Source organism: Pseudophryne corroboree, chromosome 3 (genome assembly GCF_028390025.1).
Source record: "Pseudophryne corroboree isolate aPseCor3 chromosome 3, aPseCor3.hap2, whole genome shotgun sequence".
Classification (NCBI taxonomy): domain Eukaryota; kingdom Metazoa; phylum Chordata; class Amphibia; order Anura; family Myobatrachidae; genus Pseudophryne; species Pseudophryne corroboree.
In genome coordinates, this window is record NC_086446.1 from 736,859,454 (window position 1) to 736,886,191 (window position 26,738).

At 48.8% G+C, this 26,738-nt stretch overlaps 1 protein-coding gene across 1 annotated transcript in view; it reads left to right on the forward strand.

Moving 5' to 3' along the window:
• Positions 1-26,738, forward strand: part of ADAM12 (ADAM metallopeptidase domain 12) — a 925,560-nt gene that overhangs the window by 584,326 nt on the left and 314,496 nt on the right. The window contains exon 11 of the mRNA XM_063962227.1: positions 14,594-14,739. Coding sequence (XP_063818297.1) covers positions 14,594-14,739 — 146 coding nt within the window. The remainder of the gene's footprint in view (positions 1-14,593; positions 14,740-26,738) is intronic.

Consider the following 26,738-nt stretch of genomic DNA (forward strand, 5'->3'; position numbering starts at 1 on the left):
TTGCTGAACATGTGATACCAGCTGTATAAACATTGGCTCTCATTCCGAGTTGTTCGCTCGCAAGCTGCTTTTAGCAGCATTGCACACGCTAAGCCGCCGCCTACTGGGAGTGAATCTTAGCTTAGCAGAATTGCGAACGAAAGATTCTCAAAATTGCGAATAGAAATTTCTAAGCAGTTTCTGAGTAGCTCCACACTTACTCTGCCACTGCGATCAGTTCAGTCAGTTTCGTTCCTGGTTTGACGTCACAAACACACCCAGCGTTCGCCCAGACACTCCCCCGTTTCTCCAGCCACTCCCACGTTTTTCCCAGAAACGGCAGCGTTTTTTCACACACACCCATAAAACGGTCAGTTTCCGCCCAGAAACACCCACTTCCTGTCAATCACACTCCGATCACCAGAACGAAAAAAAAACCTCGTAATGCCGTGAGTAAAATACCAAACTTCTTAGCAAATTTACTTGGCGCAGCCGCAGTGCGAACATTGCGCATGCGCAGTTTGCGGAAAATCGCTGCGATGTGATGAAAAATAACGAGCGAACAACTCGGAATGAGGGCCCTTGTTGTATATAATAATTTTATTTATATAGTGCTATTTCTCCAAGAGGACCAAAGGCGCTTAGCAGGGAGTACAAACATGATACAGAGGTTTACATTTTCAAACACAGTACAGAAACTGAACATGAGAAGGGGGTTTAGCTTTGCAAGAAATACAGAGCCATGCGGGAATACAAAGGCAGAATTACTAGAAGACGCAGGATTAACAGAGGATGGTTTCCATGCGGAACAAAGCAGAAACAACTTCACTATATAAAAAAATAATAATAATAATAATAGTAGTACTAGTATTAGAAAAGCACAAAGTAGATAAATGTTATAACATATGTGATAGTGGTGTAGAACGGACGGTGTAATGATTAGCATTACTGCCTCACAGCACTGAAGTCATAGATTCGATTCCCACCATGGCCATAATTGTGTGGAGTTTGTATATTCTCTCCGCGGTTGAGTGGGTTTCCTCGGGGTGCTCTGGTTTCCTCCGGTAATCAGAAAATATACTGGTAGGTCAGCAAAATTAACCCTAGCATGAATGTGTGTGCGTGTACATTTGGTAGGGAATATAGATTGTAAGCTCCCATGGGGCAAGGACTGATGTGAATGGACAAAATATTCGCTGTAAAGCGCTGCGGAATATGTGAGCACTATATAAATAACTGGTAATAAATAAATAATAGTATGGCCAAGCTTTGCCTTGGAAGCTATCTCTGAAAGGCAGGCGGCCAATACCATTGGTGATATCCGGCGATAACTTTTACCAACTACGGGGCTGGTTAAATAAGTACAAGCACTATCTCTGATGAAAACACCAGTAGCACTTAGTATTCCTCACAGCCCTTAAATACGTGATCCTAAGTGGATTGTAAAGAACTGAGACGTTCAGCTATCACAGAGCCATAACTAGACGCCCTGTGCCAGAGAGAGAATTGCCCCCCCCCCCCCCCCCTCCCATTTTTCCAATAGGGACATAAAGTACATGCCTTGTGGGGAAGGGGCATGACAAGATTGATCCCAGAGAAAGCCCATGCTTTGATGCCCCTTCCCACATATAATATGCTGTATGTATATATATATATATATATATATATATATATATATAGTATACACACATTTGTAGACCACTGCCAAAAAAGTGTATTTGGACACAAATCCTCTTTATACCACATTCATGCACTTAACTTGAGAGCTCGCTGTTATTCAGTTACAATACCCTTTATTAAATAACACATTTCAATATATTGCCATACCCAGGATTCAAACCTCTAAACTGTTGCATTCTAATCAAACACCCTACTCATTTAGCTATTTGAGACTGTGTAAAAACTATGAACACTATATGAAGCTACTGGTACTTTGTAAAAAATAATCAGCATTGCAATTGAGCAGATCTATGCAGGGGAGGCAATCAGGAGACCGCCTGTCGGAATGCCAGCGTGGTATCTTGACAGCCGGGATCCCAGCCACCGGTAATTGTTATGTATTCCCTATGTAGTGTGCAGCCCTACATCCAATCCCTTGCAGCCACACTCTACATAGATCTGCTCAGCCGCAATGTTGATCATTTTTTTCACAAAGTACAAAGTAGAGATGAGCGGGTTCGGTTTCTCTGAATCCGAACCCGCCCGAACTTCATGTTTTTTTTCACGGGTCCGAGCGACTCGGATCTTCCCGCCTTGCTCGGTTAACCCGAGCGCGCCCGAACGTCATCATGACGCTGTCGGATTCTCGCGAGGCTCGGATTCTATCGCGAGACTCGGATTCTATATAAGGAGCCGCGCGTCGCCGCCATTTTCACACGTGCATTGAGATTGATAGGGAGAGGACGTGGCTGGCGTCCTCTCCATTTAGATTATAAGAGAGAGAGATTTACTGGAGCTTAGGACTAGGAGGAGTACTGTAGAAGTGTAGAGAGTGCAGAGAGTTTACTAGTGAGTGACCACCAGACAGTGCAGTTTATTTAATATATCCGTTCTCTGCCTGAAAAAAGCGATACACACAATGACTCAGTCACATACCATATCTGTGTGCACTGCTCAGGCTCAGCCCAGTGTGCTGCATCATCTATATATATTATATATCTGTCTGACTGCTCAGCTCACACAGCTTATAATTGTGGGGGAGACTGGGGAGCACTGCAGTGCCAGTTATAGGTTATAGCAGGAGCCAGGAGTACATAATATTATATTAAAATTAAACAGTGCACACTTTTGCTGCAGGAGTGCCACTGCCAGTGTGACTGACCAGTGACCTGACCACACTGACCACCAGTATAGTGGGTTCACTACGGCTGGCCGGCGGTCGGGCTCCCGGCGACCAGCATCCCGGCGCCGGGAGCCCGACCGCCGGCTTACCGACAGCTTGGCGAGCGCAAATGAGCCCCTTGCGGGCTCGCTGCGCTCGCCACGCTACGGGCACGGTGGCGCGCTACGCGCGCCACACTATTTTATTCTCCCTCTATGGGGGTCGTGGACCCCCACGAGGGAAAATAATTGTCGGTATTCCGGCTGTCGGGCTCCCGGCGCCGGTATACTGAGCGCCGGGAGCCCGACCGCCGGCAAACAGAAGACCACCCAGTATAGTTAGTAGTATACTTATATTGTGATTGCCTGAAAAAGTTAAACACTCGTCGTGTGACTTCACTTGTGTGTTGTTGTTTTTTTTATTCTATAAAAATAAAACTCATTCTGCTGACAGACAGTGTCCAGCAGGTCCGTCATTATATAATATATAATATATACCTGTCCGGCTGCAGTAGTGATATATATATATTTTTTATATCATTTATTATCCAGTCGCAGCAGACACAGTACGGTAGTTCACGGCTGTGGCTACCTCTGTGTCTGCACTCGGCAGGCAGTCCGTCCATAATTGTATACCACCTAACCGTGGTTTTTTTTTCTTCTTTATACATACATACTACTACGACATCTCTTTATCAACCAGTCTATATTAGCAGCAGACACAGTACAGTACGGTAGTTCACGGCTGTGGCTACCTCTGTGTCTGCACTCGGCAGGCAGTCCGTCCATAATTGTATACCACCTAACCGTGGTTTTTTTTTCTTTCTTCTTTATACATACATAGTTACATAGACATCTCTTTATCAACCAGTCTATGTTAGCAGCAGACACAGTACAGTACGGTAGTTCACGGCTGTGGCTACCTCTGTGTCTGCACTCGGCAGGCAGTCCGTCCATAATTGTATACCACCTAACCGTGGTTTTTTTTTTTTCTTCTTTATACATACATAGTTACATAGACATCTCTTTATCAACCAGTCTATATTAGCAGCAGACACAGTACAGTACGGTAGTTCACGGCTGTGGCTACCTCTGTGTCTGCACTCGGCAGGCAGTCCATAATTGTATACTAGTATCCATCTCCATTGTTTACCTGAGGTGCCTTTTAGTTGTGCCTATTAAAATATGGAGAACAAAAATGTTGAGGTTCCAAAATTAGGGAAAGATCAAGATCCACTTCCACCTCGTGCTGAAGCTGCTGCCACTAGTCATGGCCGAGACGATGAAATGCCAGCAACGTCGTCTGCCAAGGCCGATGCCCAATGTCATAGTACAGAGCATGTCAAATCCAAAACACCAAATATCAGTAAAAAAAGGACTCCAAAACCTAAAATAAAATTGTCGGAGGAGAAGCGTAAACTTGCCAATATGCCATTTACCACACGGAGTGGCAAGGAACGGCTGAGGCCCTGGCCTATGTTCATGGCTAGTGGTTCAGCTTCACATGAGGATGGAAGCACTCAGCCTCTCGCTAGAAAACTGAAAAGACTCAAGCTGGCAAAAGCACCGCAAAGAACTGTGCGTTCTTCGAAATCCCAAATCCACAAGGAGAGTCCAATTGTGTCGGTTGCGATGCCTGACCTTCCCAACACTGGACGTGAAGAGCATGCGCCTTCCACCATTTGCACGCCCCCTGCAAGTGCTGGAAGGAGCACCCGCAGTCCAGTTCCTGATAGTCAGATTGAAGATGAAGATGTTGAAGTACACCAGGATGAGGAGGATATGGGTGTTGCTGGCGCTGGGGAGGAAATTGACCAGGAGGATTCTGATGGTGAGGTGGTTTGTTTAAGTCAGGCACCCGGGGAGACACCTGTTGTCCGTGGGAGGAATATGGCCGTTGACATGCCTGGTGAAAATACCAAAAAAATCAGCTCTTCAGTGTGGAGGTATTTCAACAGAAAAGCGGACAACAGGTGTCAAGCCGTGTGTTGCCTTTGTCAAGCTGTAATAAGTAGGGGTAAGGACGTTAACCACCTCGGAACATCCTCCCTTATACGTCACCTGCAGCGCATTCATAATAAGTCAGTGACAAGTTCAAAAACTTTGGGCGACAGCGGAAGCAGTCCACTGACCAGTAAATCCCTTCCTCTTGTAACCAAGCTCACGCAAACCACCCCACCAACTCCCTCAGTGTCAATTTCCTCCTTCCCCAGGAATGCCAATAGTCCTGCAGGCCATGTCACTGGCAATTCTGACGAGTCCTCTCCTGCCTGGGATTCCTCCGATGCATCCTTGCGTGTAACGCCTACTGCTGCTGGCGCTGCTGTTGTTGCTGCTGGGAGTCGATGGTCATCCCAGAGGGGAAGTCGTAAGCCCACTTGTACTACTTCCAGTAAGCAATTGACTGTCCAACAGTCCTTTGCGAGGAAGATGAAATATCACAGCAGTCATCCTGCTGCAAAGCGGATAACTGAGGCCTTGACAACTATGTTGGTGTTAGACGTGCGTCCGGTATCCGCCGTTAGTTCACAGGGAACTAGACAATTTATTGAGGCAGTGTGCCCCCGTTACCAAATACCATCTAGGTTCCACTTCTCTAGGCAGGCGATACCGAGAATGTACACGGACGTCAGAAAAAGACTCACCAGTGTCCTAAAAAATGCAGTTGTACCCAATGTCCACTTAACCACGGACATGTGGACAAGTGGAGCAGGGCAGGGTCAGGACTATATGACTGTGACAGCCCACTGGGTAGATGTATGGACTCCCGCCGCAAGAACAGCAGCGGCGGCACCAGTAGCAGCATCTCGCAAACGCCAACTCTTTCCTAGGCAGGCTACGCTTTGTATCACCGCTTTCCAGAATACGCACACAGCTGAAAACCTCTTACGGCAACTGAGGAAGATCATCGCGGAATGGCTTACCCCAATTGGACTCTCCTGTGGATTTGTGGCATCGGACAACGCCAGCAATATTGTGTGTGCATTAAATATGGGCAAATTCCAGCACGTCCCATGTTTTGCACATACCTTGAATTTGGTGGTGCAGAATTTTTTAAAAAACGACAGGGGCGTGCAAGAGATGCTGTCGGTGGCCAGAAGAATTGCGGGACACTTTCGGCGTACAGGCACCACGTACAGAAGACTGGAGCACCACCAAAAACTACTGAACCTGCCCTGCCATCATCTGAAGCAAGAAGTGGTAACGAGGTGGAATTCAACCCTCTATATGCTTCAGAGGTTGGAGGAGCAGCAAAAGGCCATTCAAGCCTATACAATTGAGCACGATATAGTAGGTGGAATGCACCTGTCTCAAGCGCAGTGGAGAATGATTTCAACGTTGTGCAAGGTTCTGATGCCCTTTGAACTTGCCACACGTGAAGTCAGTTCAGACACTGCCAGCCTGAGTCAGGTCATTCCCCTCATCAGGCTTTTGCAGAAGAAGCTGGAGACATTGAAGGAGGAGCTAACACGGAGCGATTCCGCTAGGCATGTGGGACTTGTGGATGGAGCCCTTAATTCGCTTAACAAGGATTCACGGGTGGTCAATCTGTTGAAATCAGAGCACTACATTTTGGCCACCGTGCTCGATCCTAGATTTAAAGCCTACCTTGGATCTCTCTTTCCGGCAGACACAAGTCTGCTGGGGTTGAAAGACCTGCTGGTGACAAAATTGTCAAGTCAAGCGGAACGCGACCTGTCAAAATCTCCTCCTTCACATTCTCCCGCAACTGGGGGTGCGAGGAAAAGGCTCAGAATTCCGAGCCCACCCGCTGGCGGTGATGCAGGGCAGTCTGGAGCGACTGCTGATGCTGACATCTGGTCCGGACTGAAGGACCTGACAACGATTACGGACATGTCGTCTACTGTCACTGCATATGATTCTCTCAACATTGATAGAATGGTGGAGGATTATATGAGTGACCGCATCCAAGTAGGCACGTCACACAGTCCGTACTTATACTGGCAGGAAAAAGTGGCAATTTGGAGGCCCTTGCACAAACTGGCTTTATTCTACCTAAGTTGCCCTCCCACAAGTGTGTACTCCGAAAGAGTGTTTAGTGCCGCCGCTCACCTTGTCAGCAATCGGCGTACGAGGTTACATCCAGAAAATGTGGAGAAGATGATGTTCATTAAAATGAATTATAATCAATTCCTCCGCGGAGACATTGACCAGCAGCAATTGCCTCCACAAAGTACACAGGGAGCTGAGATGGTGGATTCCAGTGGGGACGAATTGATAATCTGTGAGGAGGGGGATGTACACGGTGATATATCGGAGGGTGATGATGAGGTGGACATCTTGCCTCTGTAGAGCCAGTTTGTGCAAGGAGAGATTAATTGCTTCTTTTTTGGGGGGGGTCCAAACCAACCCGTCATATCAGTCACAGTCGTGTGGCAGACCCTGTCACTGAAATGATGGGTTGGTTAAAGTGTGCATGTCCTGTTTTGTTTATACAACATAAGGGTGGGTGGGAGGGCCCAAGGACAATTCCATCTTGCACCTCTTTTTTCTTTTCTTTTTCTTTGCATCATGTGCTGATTGGGGAGGGTTTTTTGGAAGGGACATCCTGCGTGACACTGCAGTGCCACTCCTAAATGGGCCCGGTGTTTGTGTCGGCCACTAGGGTCGCTAATCTTACTCACACAGTCAGCTACCTCATTGCGCCTCTTTTTTTCTTTGCGTCATGTGCTGTTTGGGGAGGGTTTTTTGGAAGGGACATCCTGCGTGACACTGCAGTGCCACTCCTAGATGGGCCCGGTGTTTGTGTCGGCCACTAGGGTCGCTAATCTTACTCACACAGCTACCTCATTGCGCCTCTTTTTTTCTTTGCGTCATGTGCTGTTTGGGGAGGGTTTTTTGGAAGGGCCATCCTGCGTGACACTGCAGTGCCACTCCTAGATGGGCCCGGTGTTTGTGTCGGCCACTAGGGTCGCTAATCTTACTCACACAGCTACCTCATTGCGCCTCTTTTTTTCTTTGCGTCATGTGCTGTTTGGGGAGGGTTTTTTGGAAGGGACATCCTGCGTGACACTGCAGTGCCACTCCTAGATGGGCCCGGTGTTTGTGTCGGCCACTAGGGTCGCTTATCTTACTCACACAGCGACCTCGGTGCAAATTTTAGGACTAAAAATAATATTGTGAGGTGTGAGGTATTCAGAATAGACTGAAAATGAGTGTAAATTATGGTTTTTGAGGTTAATAATACTTTGGGATCAAAATGACCCCCAAATTCTATGATTTAAGCTGTTTTTTAGTGTTTTTTGAAAAAAACACCCGAATCCAAAACACACCCGAATCCGACAAAAAAAATTCGGTGAGGTTTTGCCAAAACGCGTTCGAACCCAAAACACGGCCGCGGAACCGAACCCAAAACCAAAACACAAAACCCGAAAAATTTCAGGCGCTCATCTCTAGTACAAAGTAAGCTTCAAATAGTTAGAATTCTCTAGCTTAGAATTATCTACCTTTCTATGCAAGGGCACAGAGCTCAATTAATAGATTGTCTGACTGGAATGCCACAGGCAATGGGTTCGAATCTCAGGTATGTCAGCATCTTTAAATGTAATAAAGGACAGTGTGACTGAATAACAAAGAAATCTTAAGTTGAGTTCATGAATGTTGTCTATGTATTAGTGACAGAAGGGGACGGGGTAGGAGAGAGGGGCGGTCAGGAGACTTCAAAAAGGGGGGAAGCTGCAAATGAAAGTAATTAAAACAGATGATTGACAAGCGTCGCCAATAGCACCCCCTACCTATGTGCGGTGCCCCCTCCGCACAACATCTAGTTACGGCCCTGACCTATCAGGCTAAAATAGGTATATGGAGTTGGGACCTAGATATTGCGTACGCTCAATGATAGTTTTCATTTGCCTACGTGAATGTGTCCCTCTTTGTGCCGCAAAACAAAATCATGTTTTTGTATGTGACTGTAATGTGAGGAGCTTGAGCGTGTGTGCACCCATAATTAGCTATCATTTCCCCAATCTACCTGTTCTGCCTATTAGAGAATGTACATTTCTCTGACGTCCTAGTGGATGCTGGGAACTCCGTAAGGACCATGGGGAATAGCGGCTCCGCAGGAGACTGGGCACAAAAGTAAAGCTTTAGGACTACCTGGTGTGCACTGGCTCCTCCCCCCATGACCCTCCTCCAAGCCTCAGTTAGATTTTTGTGCCCGGCCGAGAAGGGTGCATTCTAGGAGGCTCTCCTGAGTTTCTTAGAAAAAGTTTAGTTTTAGGTTTTTTATTTTCAGTGAGACCTGCTGGCAACAGGCTCACTGCATCGAGGGACTAAGGGGAGAAGAAGCGAACCTGCCTGCTTGCAGCCAGCTTGGGCTTCTTAGGCTACTGGACACCATTAGCTCCAGAGGGACCGAACACAGGCCCAGCCTCGGAGTCCGGTCCCAGAGCCGCGCCGCCGGCCCCCTTACAGAGCCAGAAGCAAGAAGAGGTCCGGAAAAATCGGCGGCAGAAGACATCAGTCTTCAACAAGGTAGCGCACAGCACTGCAGCTGTGCGCCATTGCTCCTCAGGCACACTTCACACTCCGGTCACTGAGGGTGCAGGGCGCTAGGGGGGGGGCGCCCTGAGCAGCAATATAAACACCTTGGCTGGCGAAAATACACCACATATAACCCCCAGGGCTATATGGATGTATTTTAACCCCTGCCAGAATTCACCAAAAAGCGGGAGAAAAGGCCTCCGAGAAGGGGGCGGAGCCTATCTCCTCAGCACACGGGCGCCATTTTCCATCACAGCTCCGCTGGAAGGACGTCTCCCTGATTCTCCCCTGCAGTCCTGCACTACAGAAAAAGGTAAAAAAGAGAGGGGGGGCACTAATTTGGCGCAGTTTTGATAATAACAGCAGCTATAAAGGGAAAAGCACGTTATATAGTGGTTTTCCTGTCTATATATAGCGCTCTGGTATGTGCTGGCATACTCTCCCTCTGTCTCCCCAAAGGGCTAGTGGGGTCCTGTCCTCTATCAGAGCATTCCCTGTGTGTGTGCTGTGTGTCGGTACGTTTGTGTCGACATGTATGAGGAGGAAACTGATGTGGAGGCGGAGCAATTGCCTGTAATGGTGATGTCACCCCCTAGGGGGTCGACACCTGAGTGGATGAGCTTATGGAAGGAATTAGCCAGTGTCAGCTCTTTACAAAAGACAGTTGATGACATGAGACAGCCGGCTACTCAGCTTGGGCCTGTCGGGGCGTCTCAAAGGCCATCAGGGGCTCTAAAGCGCCCGTTACCTCAGATGGCAGATACAGATGCCGACACGGATACTGACTCCAGTGTCGACGGTGAAGAGACGAATGTGACTTCCAGTAGGGCCACACGTTACATGATTGAGGCAATGAAAGATGTTTTACACATTTCTGATATTACAAGTACCACTAAAAAGGGTATTATGTTTGGTGAGAAAGAACTACCCGTAGTTTTTCCTGAATCTAATGAATTAAATGAAGTGTGTGATGAAGCGTGGGTTTCCCCCGATAAAAACACCCCCTAGGGTGGATAAAGCGCTCACACGCTTGCCTAAACAGGTGGCACTACCCTCTCCTGAGACGGCCGCCCTTAAGGAACCTGCTGACAGAAAGCAGGAGAATATCCTAAAATGTATATACACACATACTGGTGTTATACTGCGACCAGCAATCGCCTCAGCCTGGATGTGCAGTGCTGGGGTGGCTTGGTCGGATTCCCTGACTGAAAATATTGATACCCTGGATAGGGACAGTATATTACTGACTATATTGCATTTAAAAGATGCATTTTTATATATGCGTGATGCACAGAGGGATATTTGCCGACTGGCATCAAGAGTAAGTGCGCTGTCCATTTCTGCCAGAAGAGGGTTATGGACGAGGCAGTGGTCAGGTGATGCGGATTCCAAAAGGCATATGGAAGTATTGCCTTATAAAGGGGAGGAGTTATTTGGGGTAGGTCTATCAGACCTGGTGGCCACGGCAACGGCTGGGAAATCCACACTTTTACCCCAGGTAGCCTCTCAACATAAGAAGACGCCGTATTATCAGGCGCAGTCCTTTCGGCCCCATAAGGGCAAGCGGGCAAAAGGTTCCTCATTTCTGCCCCGTGGCAGAGGAAGAGGAAAAAGGCTGCAGCAGACAGCCAGTTCCCAGGAACAGAAGCCCTCTCCCGCTTCTGCCAAGTCCTCAGCATAACGCTGGGGCTTTACAAGCGGACTCAGGCACGGTGGGGGCCCGTCTCAAGAATTTCAGAGCGCAGTGGGCTCACTCACAAGTGGACCCCGGGATCCTTCAGGTGGTATCTCAGGGGTACAAATTGGAATTCGAGACGTCTTCCCCTCGCTGTTTCCTAAAGTCTGCTTTACCGACGTCTCCCTCCGACAGGGAGGCGGTATTGGAAGCCATTCACAAGCTGTATTCTCAGCAGGTGATAATTAAGGTACCCCTCCTGCAACAGGGAAAGGGGTATTATTCCACGCTGTTGGTGATACCGAAGCCGGACGGCTCGGTGAGACCTATTTTAAATCTAAAATCTTTGAACACTTACATACAGAGGTTCAAATTCAAGATGGAGTCACTCAGAGCAGTGATCGCGAACCTGGAAGAAGGGGATTATATGGTGTCTCTGGACATCAAGGATGCTTACCTCCATGTCCCAATTTACCCTTCTCATCAAGGGTACCTCCGGTTTGTGGTACAGAACTGCCACTATCAGTTTCAGACGCTGCCGTTTGGATTGTCCACGGCACTCCGGGTCTTTACCAACGTAATGGCCGAAATGTTGATACTCCTCCGAAGGAAAGGAGTTTTTAATTATCCCTTACTTGGACGATCTCCTGATAAGGGCGAGATCCAGGGAACAGTTGGTAGTCGGGTTAACAATATCCCAAAAATCGCAGCTGATCCCGACGACACGTCTTCTATTCCTAGGGATGATCCTGGACACAGTCCAGAAAAAGGTGTTTCTCCCGGAGGAGAAAGCCAGGGAGTTATCCGAGCTAGTCAGAAACCTCCTAACACCAGGCCAAGTCTCAGTGCATCAATGCACAAGGGGCCTGGGAAAAATGGTGGCTTCCTACGAAGCAATCCCATTTGGCAGATTCCACGCAAGAACATTCCAGTGGGATCTGCGGGACAAATGGTCCGGATCGCATCTTCAGATGCATCAGCGGTTAACCCTGTCCCCAAGGACAAGGGTGTCTCTCCTGTGGTGGTTGCAGAGTGCTCATCTTCTAGAGGGCCGCAGATTCGGCATTCAGGACTGGGTCCTGGTGACCACAGATGCCAGCCTGAGAGGCTGGGGAGCAGTCACACAGGGAAAAAATTTCCAGGGCTTGAGGTCAAGCCTGGAGACATCACTTCACATAAATATTCTGGAGTTAAGGGCCATTTACAATGCTCTAAGCCAAGCAAGACCTCTGCTTCAAGGTCAGCCGATGCTGTTCCAGTCGGACAACATCACGGCAGTCGCCCACGTAAACAGACAGGGCGGCACAAGAAGCAGGAGGGCAATGGCAGAAGCTGCAAGGATTCTTCGCTGGGCGGAAAATCATGTAATAGCACTGTCAGCAGTGTTCATTCCGGGAGTGGACACGACCTCCACCCGGGAGAGTGGGGACTTCATCCAGAAGTCTTCCACATGATTGTGAACCGTTGGGAAAAACCAATGGTGGACATGATGGCGTCCCGCCTCAACAAAAAACTGGACAGGTATTGCGCCAGGTCAAGGGACCCTCAGGCAATAGCTGTGGACGCTCTGGTAACACCGTGGGTTTACCAGTCGGTGTATGTGTTCCCTCCTCTGCCTCTCATACCCAAGGTACTGAGAATTATAAGACGGAGAGGAGTAAGAACTATACTCGTGGCTCCGGGTTGGGCCAAGAAGGACTTGGTACCCGGAACTTCAAGAGATGCTCACAGAGGACCCGTGGCCTCTGCCTCTAAGAAGGGACCTGCTCCAGCAAGGACCCTGTCTGTTTCAAGACTTACCGCGGCTGCGTTTGACGGCATGGCGGTTGAACGCCGGATCCTAAAGAAAAAAGGCATTCCGGAGGAAGTCATCCCTACCCTGATCAAAAAGCCAGGAGGGATGTGACCGCAAAACATTATCACCGCATTTGGCGAAAATATGTTGCGTGGTGCGAGGCCAGGAAGGCCCCAACGGAGGAATTTCAACTGGGTCGATTCCTGCATTTCCTGCAAACAGGAGTGTCTATGGGCCTCAAATTGGGGTCCATTAAGGTTCAAATTTCGGCCCTGTCGATTTTCTTCCAAAAAGATCTGGCTTCAGTTACTGAAGTCCAGACATTTGTCAAGGGAGTGCTGCATATACAGCCTCCTTTTGTGCCTCCAGTGGCACCTGGGGATCTCAATGTAGTTTTGGGGTTCCTCAAATCACATTGGTTTGAACCACTTAAATCTGTGGATTTAAAACATCTCACATGGAAAGTGGTCATGCTGTTGGCCCTGGCTTCGGCCAGGCGCGTGTCAGAATTGACGGCTTTATCCTGTAAAAGCCCTTATCTGACTTTCCATTCGGACAGGGCGGAATTGAGGACTAGTCCTCAGTTTCTCCCTAAGGTGGTGTCAGCGTTTCACCTGAACCAGCCTATTGTGGTGCCTGCGGCTACTAGGGACTTGGAGGATTCCAAGTTGCTGGACGTTGTCAGGGCCCGGAAAATATGTTTCCAGGACGGCTGGAGTCAGAAAATCTGACTCGCGGTTTATCCTGTATGCACCCAACAAGCTGGGTGCTCCTGCTTCTAAGCAGACTATTGCTCGTTGGATTTGTAGTACAATTCAGCTTGCACATTCTGTGGCAGGCCGGCCACAGCCAAAATCTGTAAAAGCCCATTCCACAAGGAAGGTGGGCTCATCTTGGGCGGCTGCCCGAGGGGTCTCGGCTTTACAACTTGCCGAGCAGCTACTTGGTCAGGGGCAAACACGTTTGCTAAATTCTACAAATTTGATACCCTGGCTGAGGAGGACCTGGAGTTCTCTCATTCGGTGCTGCAGAGTCATCCGCACTCTCCCGCCCGTTTGGGAGCTTTGGTATAATCCCCATGGTCCTTACGGAGTTCCCAGCATCCACTAGGACGTCAGAGAAAATAAGAATTTACTTACCGATAATTCTATTTCTCGTAGTCCGTAGTGGATGCTGGGCGCCCATCCCAAGTGCGGATTGTCTGCAATACTTGTACATAGTTATTGTTAACTAAATCGGGTTATTGTTGTTGTGAGCCATCTTTCCAGAGGCTCCTCTGTTATCAAGCTGTTAACTGGGTTCAGATCACAAGTTGTACGGTGTGATTGGTGTGGCTGGTATGAGTCTTACCCGGGATTCAAAATCCTTCCTTATTGTGTACGCTCGTCCGGGCACAGTGTCCTAACTGAGGCTTGGAGGAGGGTCATGAGGGGAGGAGCCAGTGCACACCAGGTAGTCCTAAAGCTTTACTTTTGTGCCCAGTCTCCTGCGGAGCCGCTATTCCCCATGGTCCTTACGGAGTTCCCAGCATCCACTACGGACTACGAGAAATAGAATTATCGGTAAGTAAATTCTTATTTTTTGTACCCCCCCCCCAGACACTGCCAGTTTGGTCATTTGTGCAAAAAAAAATCATAACATCAATAAATAAGCAATTGCATAGAGAAACTGCATTGTTGTGTGTTACCAGTGGCACTTTATGTGCATACGAATAGTATAATATATAGTAGATTATTGTGTAAGCAAGGGGATTATTTCAATAGCAGGGATTGTCCTTTTCTAAGCATACACTCAATAGTTTCATCTGTTCTTCTTTGCAGGATCATTCAGACAACTCACTAGGAGCAGCTGTAACACTTGCCCATGAGATTGGCCACAACTTTGGGATGAACCACGATACACTGGAAAGGGGCTGCAACTGCAAAGGATATGACAAGGGAGGCTGCATTATGACTCCATCCACCGCGTGAGTCCGTTATCCAAATTTTTTATTAGTATTTACAGTATATGGTGCATTTAATATTTGCTTAAAGCTGTAGAGTGCCAGACGGCCGAAGGCCGTTGGACCGCCACGATCGCTTCTGCCTGCGCGGTTGCTGTTTCGTGGGCTCGGTCCAGCCAAGGCAGGCGTGGCCGGACTGAATGGGGGGCGGGCCGCTGCGTGACGTCACACGCACCCGCTGCGGGCCAGGGAGTGACGAGTAGCTCTCGGCCAGCACGCTAAAGCTGCGCTGGCCGTGAGCAACTCCTAAAGTTAAAAAGCATCGCCGCTGGGTGATGCTTTTGCACTTCTGCGGAGGGGGGGGGGGGGGGGGGGGGGAGAGGGCGGCAGTGCCATGTGGGGCGGGATAGCCCTGTGCTGGGCGTCTCCCCGCATGTCTATGCTCAGGATCAACTCGGAATGACCCCCTAAATCATTACAGCAGGGGATTAAGTCCGACTGCCCAGTCTCAATTAATCCTGTTAAAGGCCAAGATAAAGGTGGACCCATCTGTATAGGCAATATTTCCACTTATACTCTTCAGAAGGTTTTGATAAATCTCCACAATGGAATGATGAAGTTGGGGCAATCTGGTCTTTTAGGTGGAATATGCCGTACATTTCTGCCTTTGTAGAGGCAAAACTAAGACCAAATCAATTATTATGTGTCAGGCTTGTAAGTCTAGTGGGGGTAGTAACCGCAATCGGCATATGTATAAAGTCGTCATGAGACCACCATCCTTGGACCCAACATAGTCTAGAAATTTGGTCCAATCACTGTATGAGCAACCTGTGCAGTCAGACACAATTTGCTTTTTTGCGAAACAGACACGGATGTTTGATGAGTGGCCGTCTCTGCGTGTGTTTTTTTCCCCATGTAATACAATTAATAGATTATTGCCTAGGTGCCCCCACAAAGTTTAATCTGTCCTTGGTTGCCAGTATATCTGTGTACGTACATGCAGTGGCGGATCCAGGGGGGGGAGGGGGCACCCAGGCACGTGTCCCCCCTGTCATTTAGGATTATTCACTATATCTGCAAGGGCTGTGGGGCCGCAGGTTGCATGTACGTACCCCAGCCCCCCTGCCACACCACAGATCGGATCGGAATAGAGATCCGATCTGCGGTGCTGCGCTCCCCGGCTCCCGTCCCCACTACTGCTCAGGGAGCCGGCTAGCCCGGTCCCCCTGTGTGCGGCACACTCAGGCAGCAGCGGGTCCGTCCTCCCCCCCCCCCCCCCCCTGCCGCTGCATCGGAAGCCGTGATCAAACCAGGACTCCCAGCTGCAGCAGATCCCAGCGTGCAGCTCCCACCGCTGCCCTGCTGCCAGCGCTTCCCCCTCTCCCCATCCTCCTCACACATGGCAGCCAGAGCCCCGCAGCACTCTCTCCCGCAGCCGCACCACGTCTCCTCATCTCGGCGGCACAACTAGTGAAGGCCCCCTCCCCTGCTACGGCATCTGTGAGTATATTGCTTTCGGGCCATCAGTGCTGCGGACCCCTTGCCTGACATACTGTCACAGTGTTGGTGTTCTATAGAGACTACATAACCAGTATAATATGGGGGCATTGAAGTTATTTCCTCCCTGGCTCCCCTCTCATAGGACCCTTTACTTTAGAGACTGCTGATGGGGATCAGTACTAAATCCCGATGGACGGGATCCCGGCGGTCGAAATACCGACGCCGGAATCCCGACCACACAATCCCGACAGGGGTGGCGAGCGGAATGCAGCCCCTTGCGGGCTCGCTTCGCTCGCCACGCTCGGCACACTATTATATTCTCCCTCTATGGGTGTCGTGGACACCCACGGAGGGAGAATATGTCAGGATTGTTCCGGTCGGGATTCCGGAGTCGGTATTTCGACCGCCGGGATTCCGTCCGGCGGATCTTGACCGCATCCCCTGCTGATGCACTCATTCAACTTACATGTGTCCCCACCCAACTCTCCTCCATTATTTTCCGCCTCCCATGCTTGTACAGTATTAGAGGCACACAGAAGCTTCACTAGTGTGCTTCTTACCCCCTCCCATAGTTGTCCTCTAACCCCCCTGTGCCGCTGACCTACCTACCTATGTGTGCCACTGAACTGCTCCCCATATGTGCCTCGGCACCCACCTGTCCATGTGTGCCACTAACTGTCTCCTCTATGTGCTTATCTGAACCCACCTCCCCTTGTGCTCGCAGACACCTCATCCCATGTGTGCTTCAGCGTCACCTAACCCCTTTGTGCTTCTGACCACCCTATGAGGGTAATTCCAAGTTGATTGCAGCAGGAAATTTTTTAGCAGTTGGGCAAAACCATGTGCAGTGCAGGAAGGGGGGGGGGGGGGGCAGATATAACATTTGCAGAGAGAATTAGATTTGGGTGGGTTATTTTGTTTCTGTGCAGGGTAAATACTGCCTGCTTTATTTCTACACTGCAATTCATCCCACCCAAATCTATCTCTCTCTGCACATGTTATATCTGCCTCCCCTGCAGTGCACATGGTTTTGCCCAACTGCTAACAAAGTTCCTGCTGCGATCAACTCTGAATTACCCCCTATGTGCCTTTGAGCCACCCACCCCATCTATTTCTGTGTAATCACCGCCATCCCCAATTCATTTCCCTTTTTTTAATACTACGCCGCAGCACCAGCCGTGAGCCCGGACTCCCAGCTGCAGCAGATCCCAGCGTGCAGCTCCCACTCCTTCCTCCTCTCTGCCCTACTGCCAGAACTTCCCACTCGATCCCTGTCCTCCTCACGCATGGCAGCCAGAGCCCCACAGCACTCTCTCCCACATCGACACAGCTAGTGAAGGCCCCCTCCCCTGCTTCGGCCTCTGCTGACACTTTCAACTAGGTATAAAGTGTAGATATATATCTCATATAAAAGTGCCCCATTGCCACATCTGGCATGCCACGTGTCACTAACCCCTGACAATGAGCATGAAACCTATGGCAACGAGCATGAAACCACTGGCAATGAGCATGGAACCAAGGGCATGAAACCCTTGGCAACGAACATGAGACCCCTGGCAACAGGCATGAAACCGTTGGCAATGAGCATGAGACCCCTGGCAACGAGCACGTAATTTAAAAATAATTAGAGGCCTTACTGTGGGCATAATTTGTAATAGACATTATTGTGTGTGGAGCATAAAATGGTGTCAGGGGTATACTGTATGTGGCATAAGGTGTAATGGGCATTACAGGGTATGGCATAATGTGTGGAATAGTGTGGAATGGGCATTACGGTGTGTAGAATAATGTGGAACTGGAAAGGGCATTACTATAAGGAACAAACATGACAAGTAATGCAAAGGGCATGAATCAGTTTTTTTCCCCTGTGTTTTTATATTTCCTCTGTTGTATAGGGGGCTCTACCTGCCATAATGTGTACAAGGTGTACTACTGTGCGGTGTTATGTGACTGACAAACACTACTGTGCGGTGTAATGTGACTGACAAACCCTACTGTGCGGGATAATGTGAATTGGTACTATTCTGTGGCCATACCCCTTCTCCATGAAGCCACGCCCCTATTTTTGGCAGCACACCTTCGGCGAGCACTAACCCTTTCCTTTTTCCATACCCTCACTTCAGAAATTCCACTTCGACCACTGTATATATATATATATACCTTCTCTTAACTAGGGGCCCCACTGTCTTAAGTGCCCCGGGCCCCCATGGTCTTAATCCAGCTCTGCCGGCACAGTGACAGGGAGAAGCCCTCGTCTCTAGCGGCTCCAGCGTTCCCTGTCATGCAGGCCGGGCAGCTTAAACTCACCCGACTCCTCCTGCTATTAGGGGCGTGAAACTACACCTTACTCCATGCCCCGGCGTTTGCTCTCCCTGCTGGAGACCCCGGTTGACCAGGGAACCAGAACAGGCATCTTCTCCTCCGGCTCCCCTGTTCCGGCCGCTGTCAGTGTGAGTGGTGTTCCCGGCAACCAGCAGTGCAGAGGGGTGAGAAGGCGTGAGGGAGGATGAGGGGGCATCCACAAAGCTGCAGTGGATATTTGATAATATGGGGAGAAATGTCACAGGGGGAGGGGGGTCCTCTTTGCTTGGGGAAGATGCTCTATCTGGGGGTAGGGGGGGGGGTTCTGTCCTTTGAGGTATATAATGGTGTTGGAGAAGCTGTGATGGGATGAAGTTCATTGAAGTGGGGGAGTGCTGTGAGGTAGGCATTGAAGGGCTGGTGGGGGTGCTCTGCCCAGTCCTGGTTACAGACTCTCTCACCCACAACATCTGCCCCACAGACACTCACCCCGTCCCCCACCACACCTGTCATTGCACACTCACCCTGTCACCCACCACACCTGTACTCTATGCCCCCAGCGTGATGAAACAAGGTTGTGGCTGGTGAGTACGGAATTCCCTGTGAGGCCACACCTACCATCCCAGGAGTTCGCACAAAGACCAACCCCCCCCCCCCTCCCGCCTTTCCCTATCGTGGTGCCCCCCCTGTCATTTTGTTCTGGATCCGCCCCTGCATACATGTCCAGTGCTGTGCCTGGCAGATATGGGCTTGAGTCATGTTGTTAAGCATGTGACTGGTTCATATTACAGTTGGTACCTATACAGACATTTCATATGGAAAGCTGAAAGACTGAAGTACCAATTTGGCCAAAACTGTAGACAAGAACCAAACATATCACTTCTGGTGTCACTAGGACCTATAATAGTGTGGTAAGTAGAAAACCACCAATCCAAACTATGTTACTGGGACAGTTAGTGTAGTGTAAGTAGGCAGGAGGAGGCTTCTGGAAAGCTTTTCATATGCAGCGTCGGACTGGGTCATGAAGGGCCCACTAGGGAATCCAGTGGTAAGGGCTCAAGCTTATGGTGCGTGGACATACACCAGAGGGAATGAGGCCATGCAGAAAACAAAGGAGGGGACGGGTGTATCAGGACCAACCATTTTGATTGGCAGGAGGGCAAATCTTGGTGTAGTTTCCACAGAATCCAACCGAGAAACAATTCATGGTCCTGCTCCACCAAGTTACTGAGCCTTAGAGGAGGAAGTGGGGCTCTCAGGCAGTGAGGACCACCAGATACTTCCCCTGTACATGGTGGGCCAGTCTGACTCTGCATATGCATAGCTGTATATAAATGGGACGTTTATTTCTGGTTGTCATTCTAACAACATCTAAATTTCTGCTATATTATTTTAATAGTAAAGTGCAATGGGATCTGCTGGCTGGCACTGCCAAGGCCCAATCAGACTTGCCTCCAACCTGCCTTAAGATTCATCCCGTCACCAAAGCCTACCACCCCTGCCACTAACACATTATCACCTGCACCCCCCCCGCTCAGAGCCCTCTTTTGTCCGTCTATATTCAAAATAGAATGTAAGCTCTTGTGAGAAGGACAAGTTACGTACTTGTCTGTATATGTATGTGCTGATGTATAAGGCATGTAGAAGGCACCAAATAGGTGGATTTACTCCGTACTTGTCGACATCTTGACACGGGTCTCCAGGAGTGTCCAGAGGAGGGGGCAGCCAGTTGGGCATCATGGGGAAATGGTACTACGATCTCGGATTTGCAGTGGGCAGGGCAATGAGATGTGACTGCTCTTCCCGGAGTCCGATACAGCCACCCGAGATTCCGGACAGTCAAGGAGAGTACGCAAGTAGAATTTATGCAGGTCTGCATTTGCGTGAACCCACCCGACGTACACCCCTGTGCCGCCTCTCTGGTCGTTAGCATACGTGCACAGCGTGAATAAATACCAGGTAGTCTCTGCAAACAGTCAGCATTTTCTGAGCCTTAAAAACACGATCATACAAAACTCATAGTGAGATTTATCACAGCTTGGAGAGAGATAAAGTGTAAAGAGATAAAGTTCCAGCCAATCAGCTCCTGTCATTTTACAGGCTGTGTTTTAAAAATGACAGGAAGAAGCTGATTGTTTTGTACGTACTTTATCTCTCTCTCTCTCTCTCTTTACGTCTCCTCTTTATCTCTCTCTCTCCACTTTATCTCTTTCCAAGCTTTGCTAAATCTTCCCCTAAAATGTTAAATGAACCCAAGGTACCTTTAAACCGCCATAAGGAGTACTATTACCGAAAAGTAGACATTAAGGGGGACATTTACTAAGCAGTGATAAGAGCGGAGAAGTGAGCCACTGGAGAAGTTGCCCCATCAACCAATCAGCAGCTCTGTATAAATTTATAGTATGCAAATTGTAAATGTTACTTCAGTGCTGATTGGTTGCCATGGGCAACTTCTCCACTGGCTCACTTCTCCGCTCTTATCACTGTTTAGTAAATGTCCCCCTTAATGTACTTGTGAAACAGATTCCGTGACGCAGTTCTAATAGTAGGAATGTCCGCCCAGTTACAGGTTAATGGCACGTTTTTTTACATATCTACTTATGATGCTACAAATCTGTTGAACAGTGCAATAATTTCCCTATAAGATTCCTGACACATGGGCTTACTGATGCTGAAACACTTGTTTTCATTACTGCCACTGGCATGCACATCAGCTGGAGAGGTGAGCAGGTATGTAATCATGTAGAGGACTGTGATTAAGACGGAGAGGGGGGATGTCAGTGTGTTATTTATAGAAATCCCCTGCGCTGAAGTATGGCACTGAGATATATTTTCCTGTCAAACGAGCAGAACTTTTAGAGCAGATATCAGGATCAGTAGAGGACCGGCTGCCATGATGCAGTCTTTTTTGTATAACTAGGCTATTGTGTTGGAGGGAAGCGGTTAACATACCGCTGCACAGGATTCCGGCGATCACGATGCCGACGCCGGAATCACGCACAGCGGTACAATGCCGGCGCCAGAATACAGACGAGGTAGGTGGTTCTCCCTTTAAGGATGTCCATGACCGTGCCCGCAGCATGGCGAGTGCAGCGAGCCCGCAAGGGGCTTACTAGCGCACGACCTGCTGCGACCTACTGGTGGCTGGGATGCCGCTGATAGCCAGCATACCGGCCATCGGTAATTCATACCGAACCCGTGTTGGACAATGGCCATAGAAACCAATGTCCAGCTTATACAATTACTAGGAGTGTTGTCCCTCACAGGTGTCACTGGGATGGTTCCTTGTCAATGGATAGGTTGTAAGCTTGTTGTGACTGGGATTTGCCAACAAAATGGCTGCCGGCACTGTTTCTAGGCAACAGGTGCAGTTACCACTGAGAGTCTCCTATAAAGCTTCACTATCACCTTTTATTATGGTGCCCCCGTGCCTTGGGTGTAGTATCGGAGCTACAGATGGTTTTGCCATGGGCGCGTGTGTAAACTAGTACAGTTGCCCTTATTTATCAATAAGTGATAAATTTCACTGTGAGTGATAAATTGCACCAGCCAATCACCTCCTAACTGCCATGTCACAGGCTGTGTTTGAAAAATGCGAAATGAAAACTACCCTAAGGTAATGTTGCTCCTGGCGCTTAATCGGGAGGTTCTACACAGCTGCTTAAACAAAAAAGGGGTTGGCCAGGCCCCAAATAAATACAGAAACAATAAAATGTGTAGCGCTTATTGGTCACATATGAGGAGAGCAGATCATTACAGTACACATGTTTAATAGCTTGAATAATTCATATAGCACAACAATATATATAATAAAACAACAATAAGAATACAAACTAGTATAAAAATACTGTAATTGTGATTTAAAATTTATCAATAAAATATTGCATGCGGTGCTGCTCCCAACCGGAAGGATAAGAGTACCAGAAATAAAGCAAGTGACCTGTTCCCTTTAAACAGTCCCCTTGAAAGTCTCGTGTGGACCTATATAGTTGACAACCGTGAATAATAGTTACCATCTGCGTATTCCAGGTGTTTAAGCGGTCCAGCTTCCCGCAAATAGCAGTCCCTTGATGAAAAGATGCAAAGGATGGTCACGGTAAGGAAATCCCTTATGCAAAGTCCAACAACGATGATGGGGGGGCTTGGTCCAGGTCTCTCGGTCCTCTGTTAGTGTGTGTCCGTGGGAGTAGGCACGTGCAGCAGCAATCACCAACGCGTTTTGTTGCGTTCACGCAGCTTTTTCAAACTTTTTTCGTTGCGTGAACGCAACGAACCGCGTTGGTGGATTGCTGCTGCCGGTGCCTACCACTGCTGCTACATTACTGGTCATTACCACTACTGCTACATTACTGGTCATTACCACTACTGCTACTTACCGGTCATTACCACTACTGCTACATTACCGGTCATTGCCACTACTGCTATATTACTGGTCATTACCACTACTGCTACTTGCCGGTCATTACCACTACTGCTACATTACCGGTCATTGCCACTACTGCTATATTACTGGTCATTGCCACTACTGCTACATTACTGGTCATTGCCACTACTGCTACATTACTGGTCATTGCCACTACTGCTACATTACTGGTCATTGCCACTACTGCTATATTACTGGTCATAGCCACTGCTGCTACATTACTGGTCATTACCACTGCTGCTACATTACTGGTCATTGCCACTACTGCTACATTACTGGTCATTACCCAGAGCCGGCCCTAGCTATAGGCAAGCTAGGCAATTGCCTAGGGCATTTGGAATGCCCAGGGGCATTCAAGCCTGCCTAGTGTCGGCAGACAGTGACAGGGCCCGCAGCTGGTGATGTTAGCTATTGTACTAATGAGTCTAGTGACTCATAGTATGCCGCCCAGACGCTGCGGGGTCGTAACCAGGGACACTGCAGTGTGGTAGGGGAGAGAAGAAAACGAGTTGCTAGCTATTGCGGGACCACAACCGCCCCCTTCTTCCTCTCTGCCATGCCCCCTCCCATCCACAGGAACAGGCCAGCCCCCTTCCAAACGCCCCCTTCTTCCCCTCTATACCCGCTCTCTCCCATCCATATCATGACCTAGCCAGCTCCCTTCGGTCCTGGGCGGGGACTGGTGTCTCCTGGACAAAGGTCCAAGCCCCGCCTCCTTCTTCCCCTCAGCCAGCCCAGTCCCCGCTTTCCTTCTACCCTACTCTGTCCCGGCTGGAGAACCAAGCCCAGCCCCCTTATTCCATTCAGCCCCGCCCCTTATTACCCTCAGCAGGTCCTCACTTTGCTTCTACCTTCACTGCCCAGGCTGGAGGACCAAGCCCCGCCCCTTTTTCCATTCAGCCCGCAACCACCTCTAGTCTTCTGTCTACCCAGCTCAGCTCTCTCACAGGACCCTGCCAGGCGCGCCTCCTCCTTCAACACTACCATGTCGCAGTGTCACCTCCTCTGAAGCTGCAGTGGACAGAGAGAGGACTTCATTATGGTAAGTTCATGTGGAGGGTGCCACAAGGATGTGTTACTGAGCAGAATGTAGTGCAGTGCAGTCATGTAGTTTTAGTGTATAGGGGGTATTTAACGTATTGATTTAGTGTGGCATATCAGTGGGTGTAGTGCAGGTATGTAGTGCAGTAGGGGGTATTTAGTGTAGGTATGTTCTGCAGCGTACAGGGGGATGTAGTGTAGTGATTTAGGGCCTGATTCAGCATGAGTTGTATTTGTGCAAAAATTCGTACATACAGTACAACTCATTCCACTAACATGCGGGGGGGCCGCCCACCACAGGGCAAGGTCGCCCTGCATGCCCGGTCCTTCCCCCGCTGAAATGCAAGCGCTTTGCTAAACAGTGAAGCGCTTGCATGTTTAGGGTAGACACAGCCTAGCTGCGAAGGCAGTCGCAGCAGCTGCATGTGAAGTAATGCCGCCGCGACCCGGCCTGCAAATGGTCCGGACACGCCTGCATTGTCTGGACTACAACACCGCCCCAAAAACTCCATGTCAACGCCCTGCCCGCCCCATGAACACCTCTACCTGTCAATCAGCAGAGGCGTTCGCAAGAGTGAGATGCAGTCACATTCTCACTGTGTGCACACACTGCACAAGGACTTCAGTACGCGAATGCATCGCTGATGCGTTCCATACTGAATTAGGCCCTTAGTGCAGCATATACAGTAAATGGGAATGTATAAGAGTGATGTAGTGCGGCTTATAGGGGGGCTGTACTGTAATGATTTAGTGCGGAATATAGGGTGGATTTAGGTCCTCATTCTGAGTTGATTGCTCGCTACAGATTTTCGCAGCGCAGCGATCATAGCAAAACGGGGCTAATTTGCACATGCGTATGCACCGCAATGCGCACGCGCGGTGTACGGGTACAACGAGCAACGTGGTTTTGCACAGGTTCTAGTGACGCTTTGAGTCGCACAGCCGAATGCAGGGAGATTGACAGGAAGTGGGAGTTTCTGGGTGGCAACTGACTGTTTTCTGGGAGTGTTTGGAAAAACGCAGGCGTGGCCGGGCGTTTGCTGGGCGGGTGTCTGACGTCATTACCGTGTCACTCGTCGCAGCAATCATCGCACAGAATAAGTAACTACAGGGCTGGTCTAGTTCTGCACAAAACGTGTTTGCAGCCGCTCTGCTGCCCAGGCATTCACACTCCTGCTATGCTAAAATACACTCCTGTGTGGGCGGCGATTATGCGTTTGCACGGCTGCTAAAAGTAGCTAGCGAACGATCAACTAGGAATGAGGGCCTTAGTGTAGTGATTTAGTGCTGCGTATAGGGGGAGGTAGTGTAGTGATGTACTGTGGCATATAAAAGGGAATGTAGTCTAGTGATATAGTGTTGCATATAGGGGTAGTGAGGTGAGCATAGGTGAGATTTAGTGATGTGATGTGTAGCGGGGATGTGGGGACACACTGCTGTTGAGGGGGGATAAAGAAAAAATAAAAAATAAAATATATATATATATATATATATATATATATATATACTCACTGCGCTTCCAATATAAAATTTAAATCAAACGAAACAAATATAGCAATAACTCTAATACCGCTTTCACAAAGCAATAGTGGGTCGCACCAAGGACTTGTGCACATCTCCTTCCTGGGTGCAACTCGCTTGAGTCCCCTTTCAGACTGGTGGCACGAACCCGTCATATTGGCAGGTTGATCATCTCCAAGTGCCACCTCTACCTATAGCGCCGCCTCTCCGTATAGTGTGATCAGATCCCGGGTCGCATCGCCCCGGCAACCCATTCACATTGAACCTGACCCGATAATAACTCGGGAATAACCCTGCTTTATTCCTGGGTTGAAATACTGGGCCGGTCGACCCGAAAAAAGGACACATAACCCTTTCACACTGCACCTTGACCCGAATCGACCCAGCAATATACTGGGTTATTTTGGCAATGTGAAAGGGGTATATGTGTCTGCTCCTTACTAAATAATCATGGCTTGCCTTTACATTTTTTTATATATCGTACTCAATTGATATGCATTCATCACTTATCAAAAACAATAATATAATAAATGAGACCTTATTATGTAATTATTCAAAAAGCCTGTATCAGAATCCAAATGACAGTTCAATAAAATAAAACATATATATACACTTCTTGCCAGATAGTAACTGTTATTACCAGTAAAGTATTTCTTTAAGCAATAAACAGTGCTTAGTAGATAATTGTATCATACAAGAATGTAAAAACAATCCTGTTAGTTACATGCAGTTTGCCATGCACAATAAGCGGTCTACCGGTTAGCGGCTTTAGAAGCTTATATATTTAGTAGAAAGCTTTTAACTTGGTAATAGTAAGCTGTGCAGTACCTGTAACTGGCATCCCGGTGCAGGTATAACTCCAAATATGTGGTCTCCGATAGATGTGGTAAATAACCAGTGCATTAATATTTTCCACTTGTAATGTAACTTGGATAAGATTGGTCAGCATGGCCACACTAAACCTCTGTTGCTATCAGGCAGTCTCGCCTCACTGTAGAGTAATTGTCCTCATACGATAGGGGGGTATCCTCTGGTTTTGCTTGCAGCAAAGTAGGAGACATACGACTGTTAAAAGCACGGACCGCCGGACAGGGAGGGAAGGGGGGGGGCACCAGGCAAAATATTGCCTAGGGCATCAAATTGGCTAGGGCCGGCTCTGTCATTACCACTACTGCTACATTGCCGTTCATTACCACTGCTGCTACATTAACGGTCATTACCACTACTGCTACTTGCC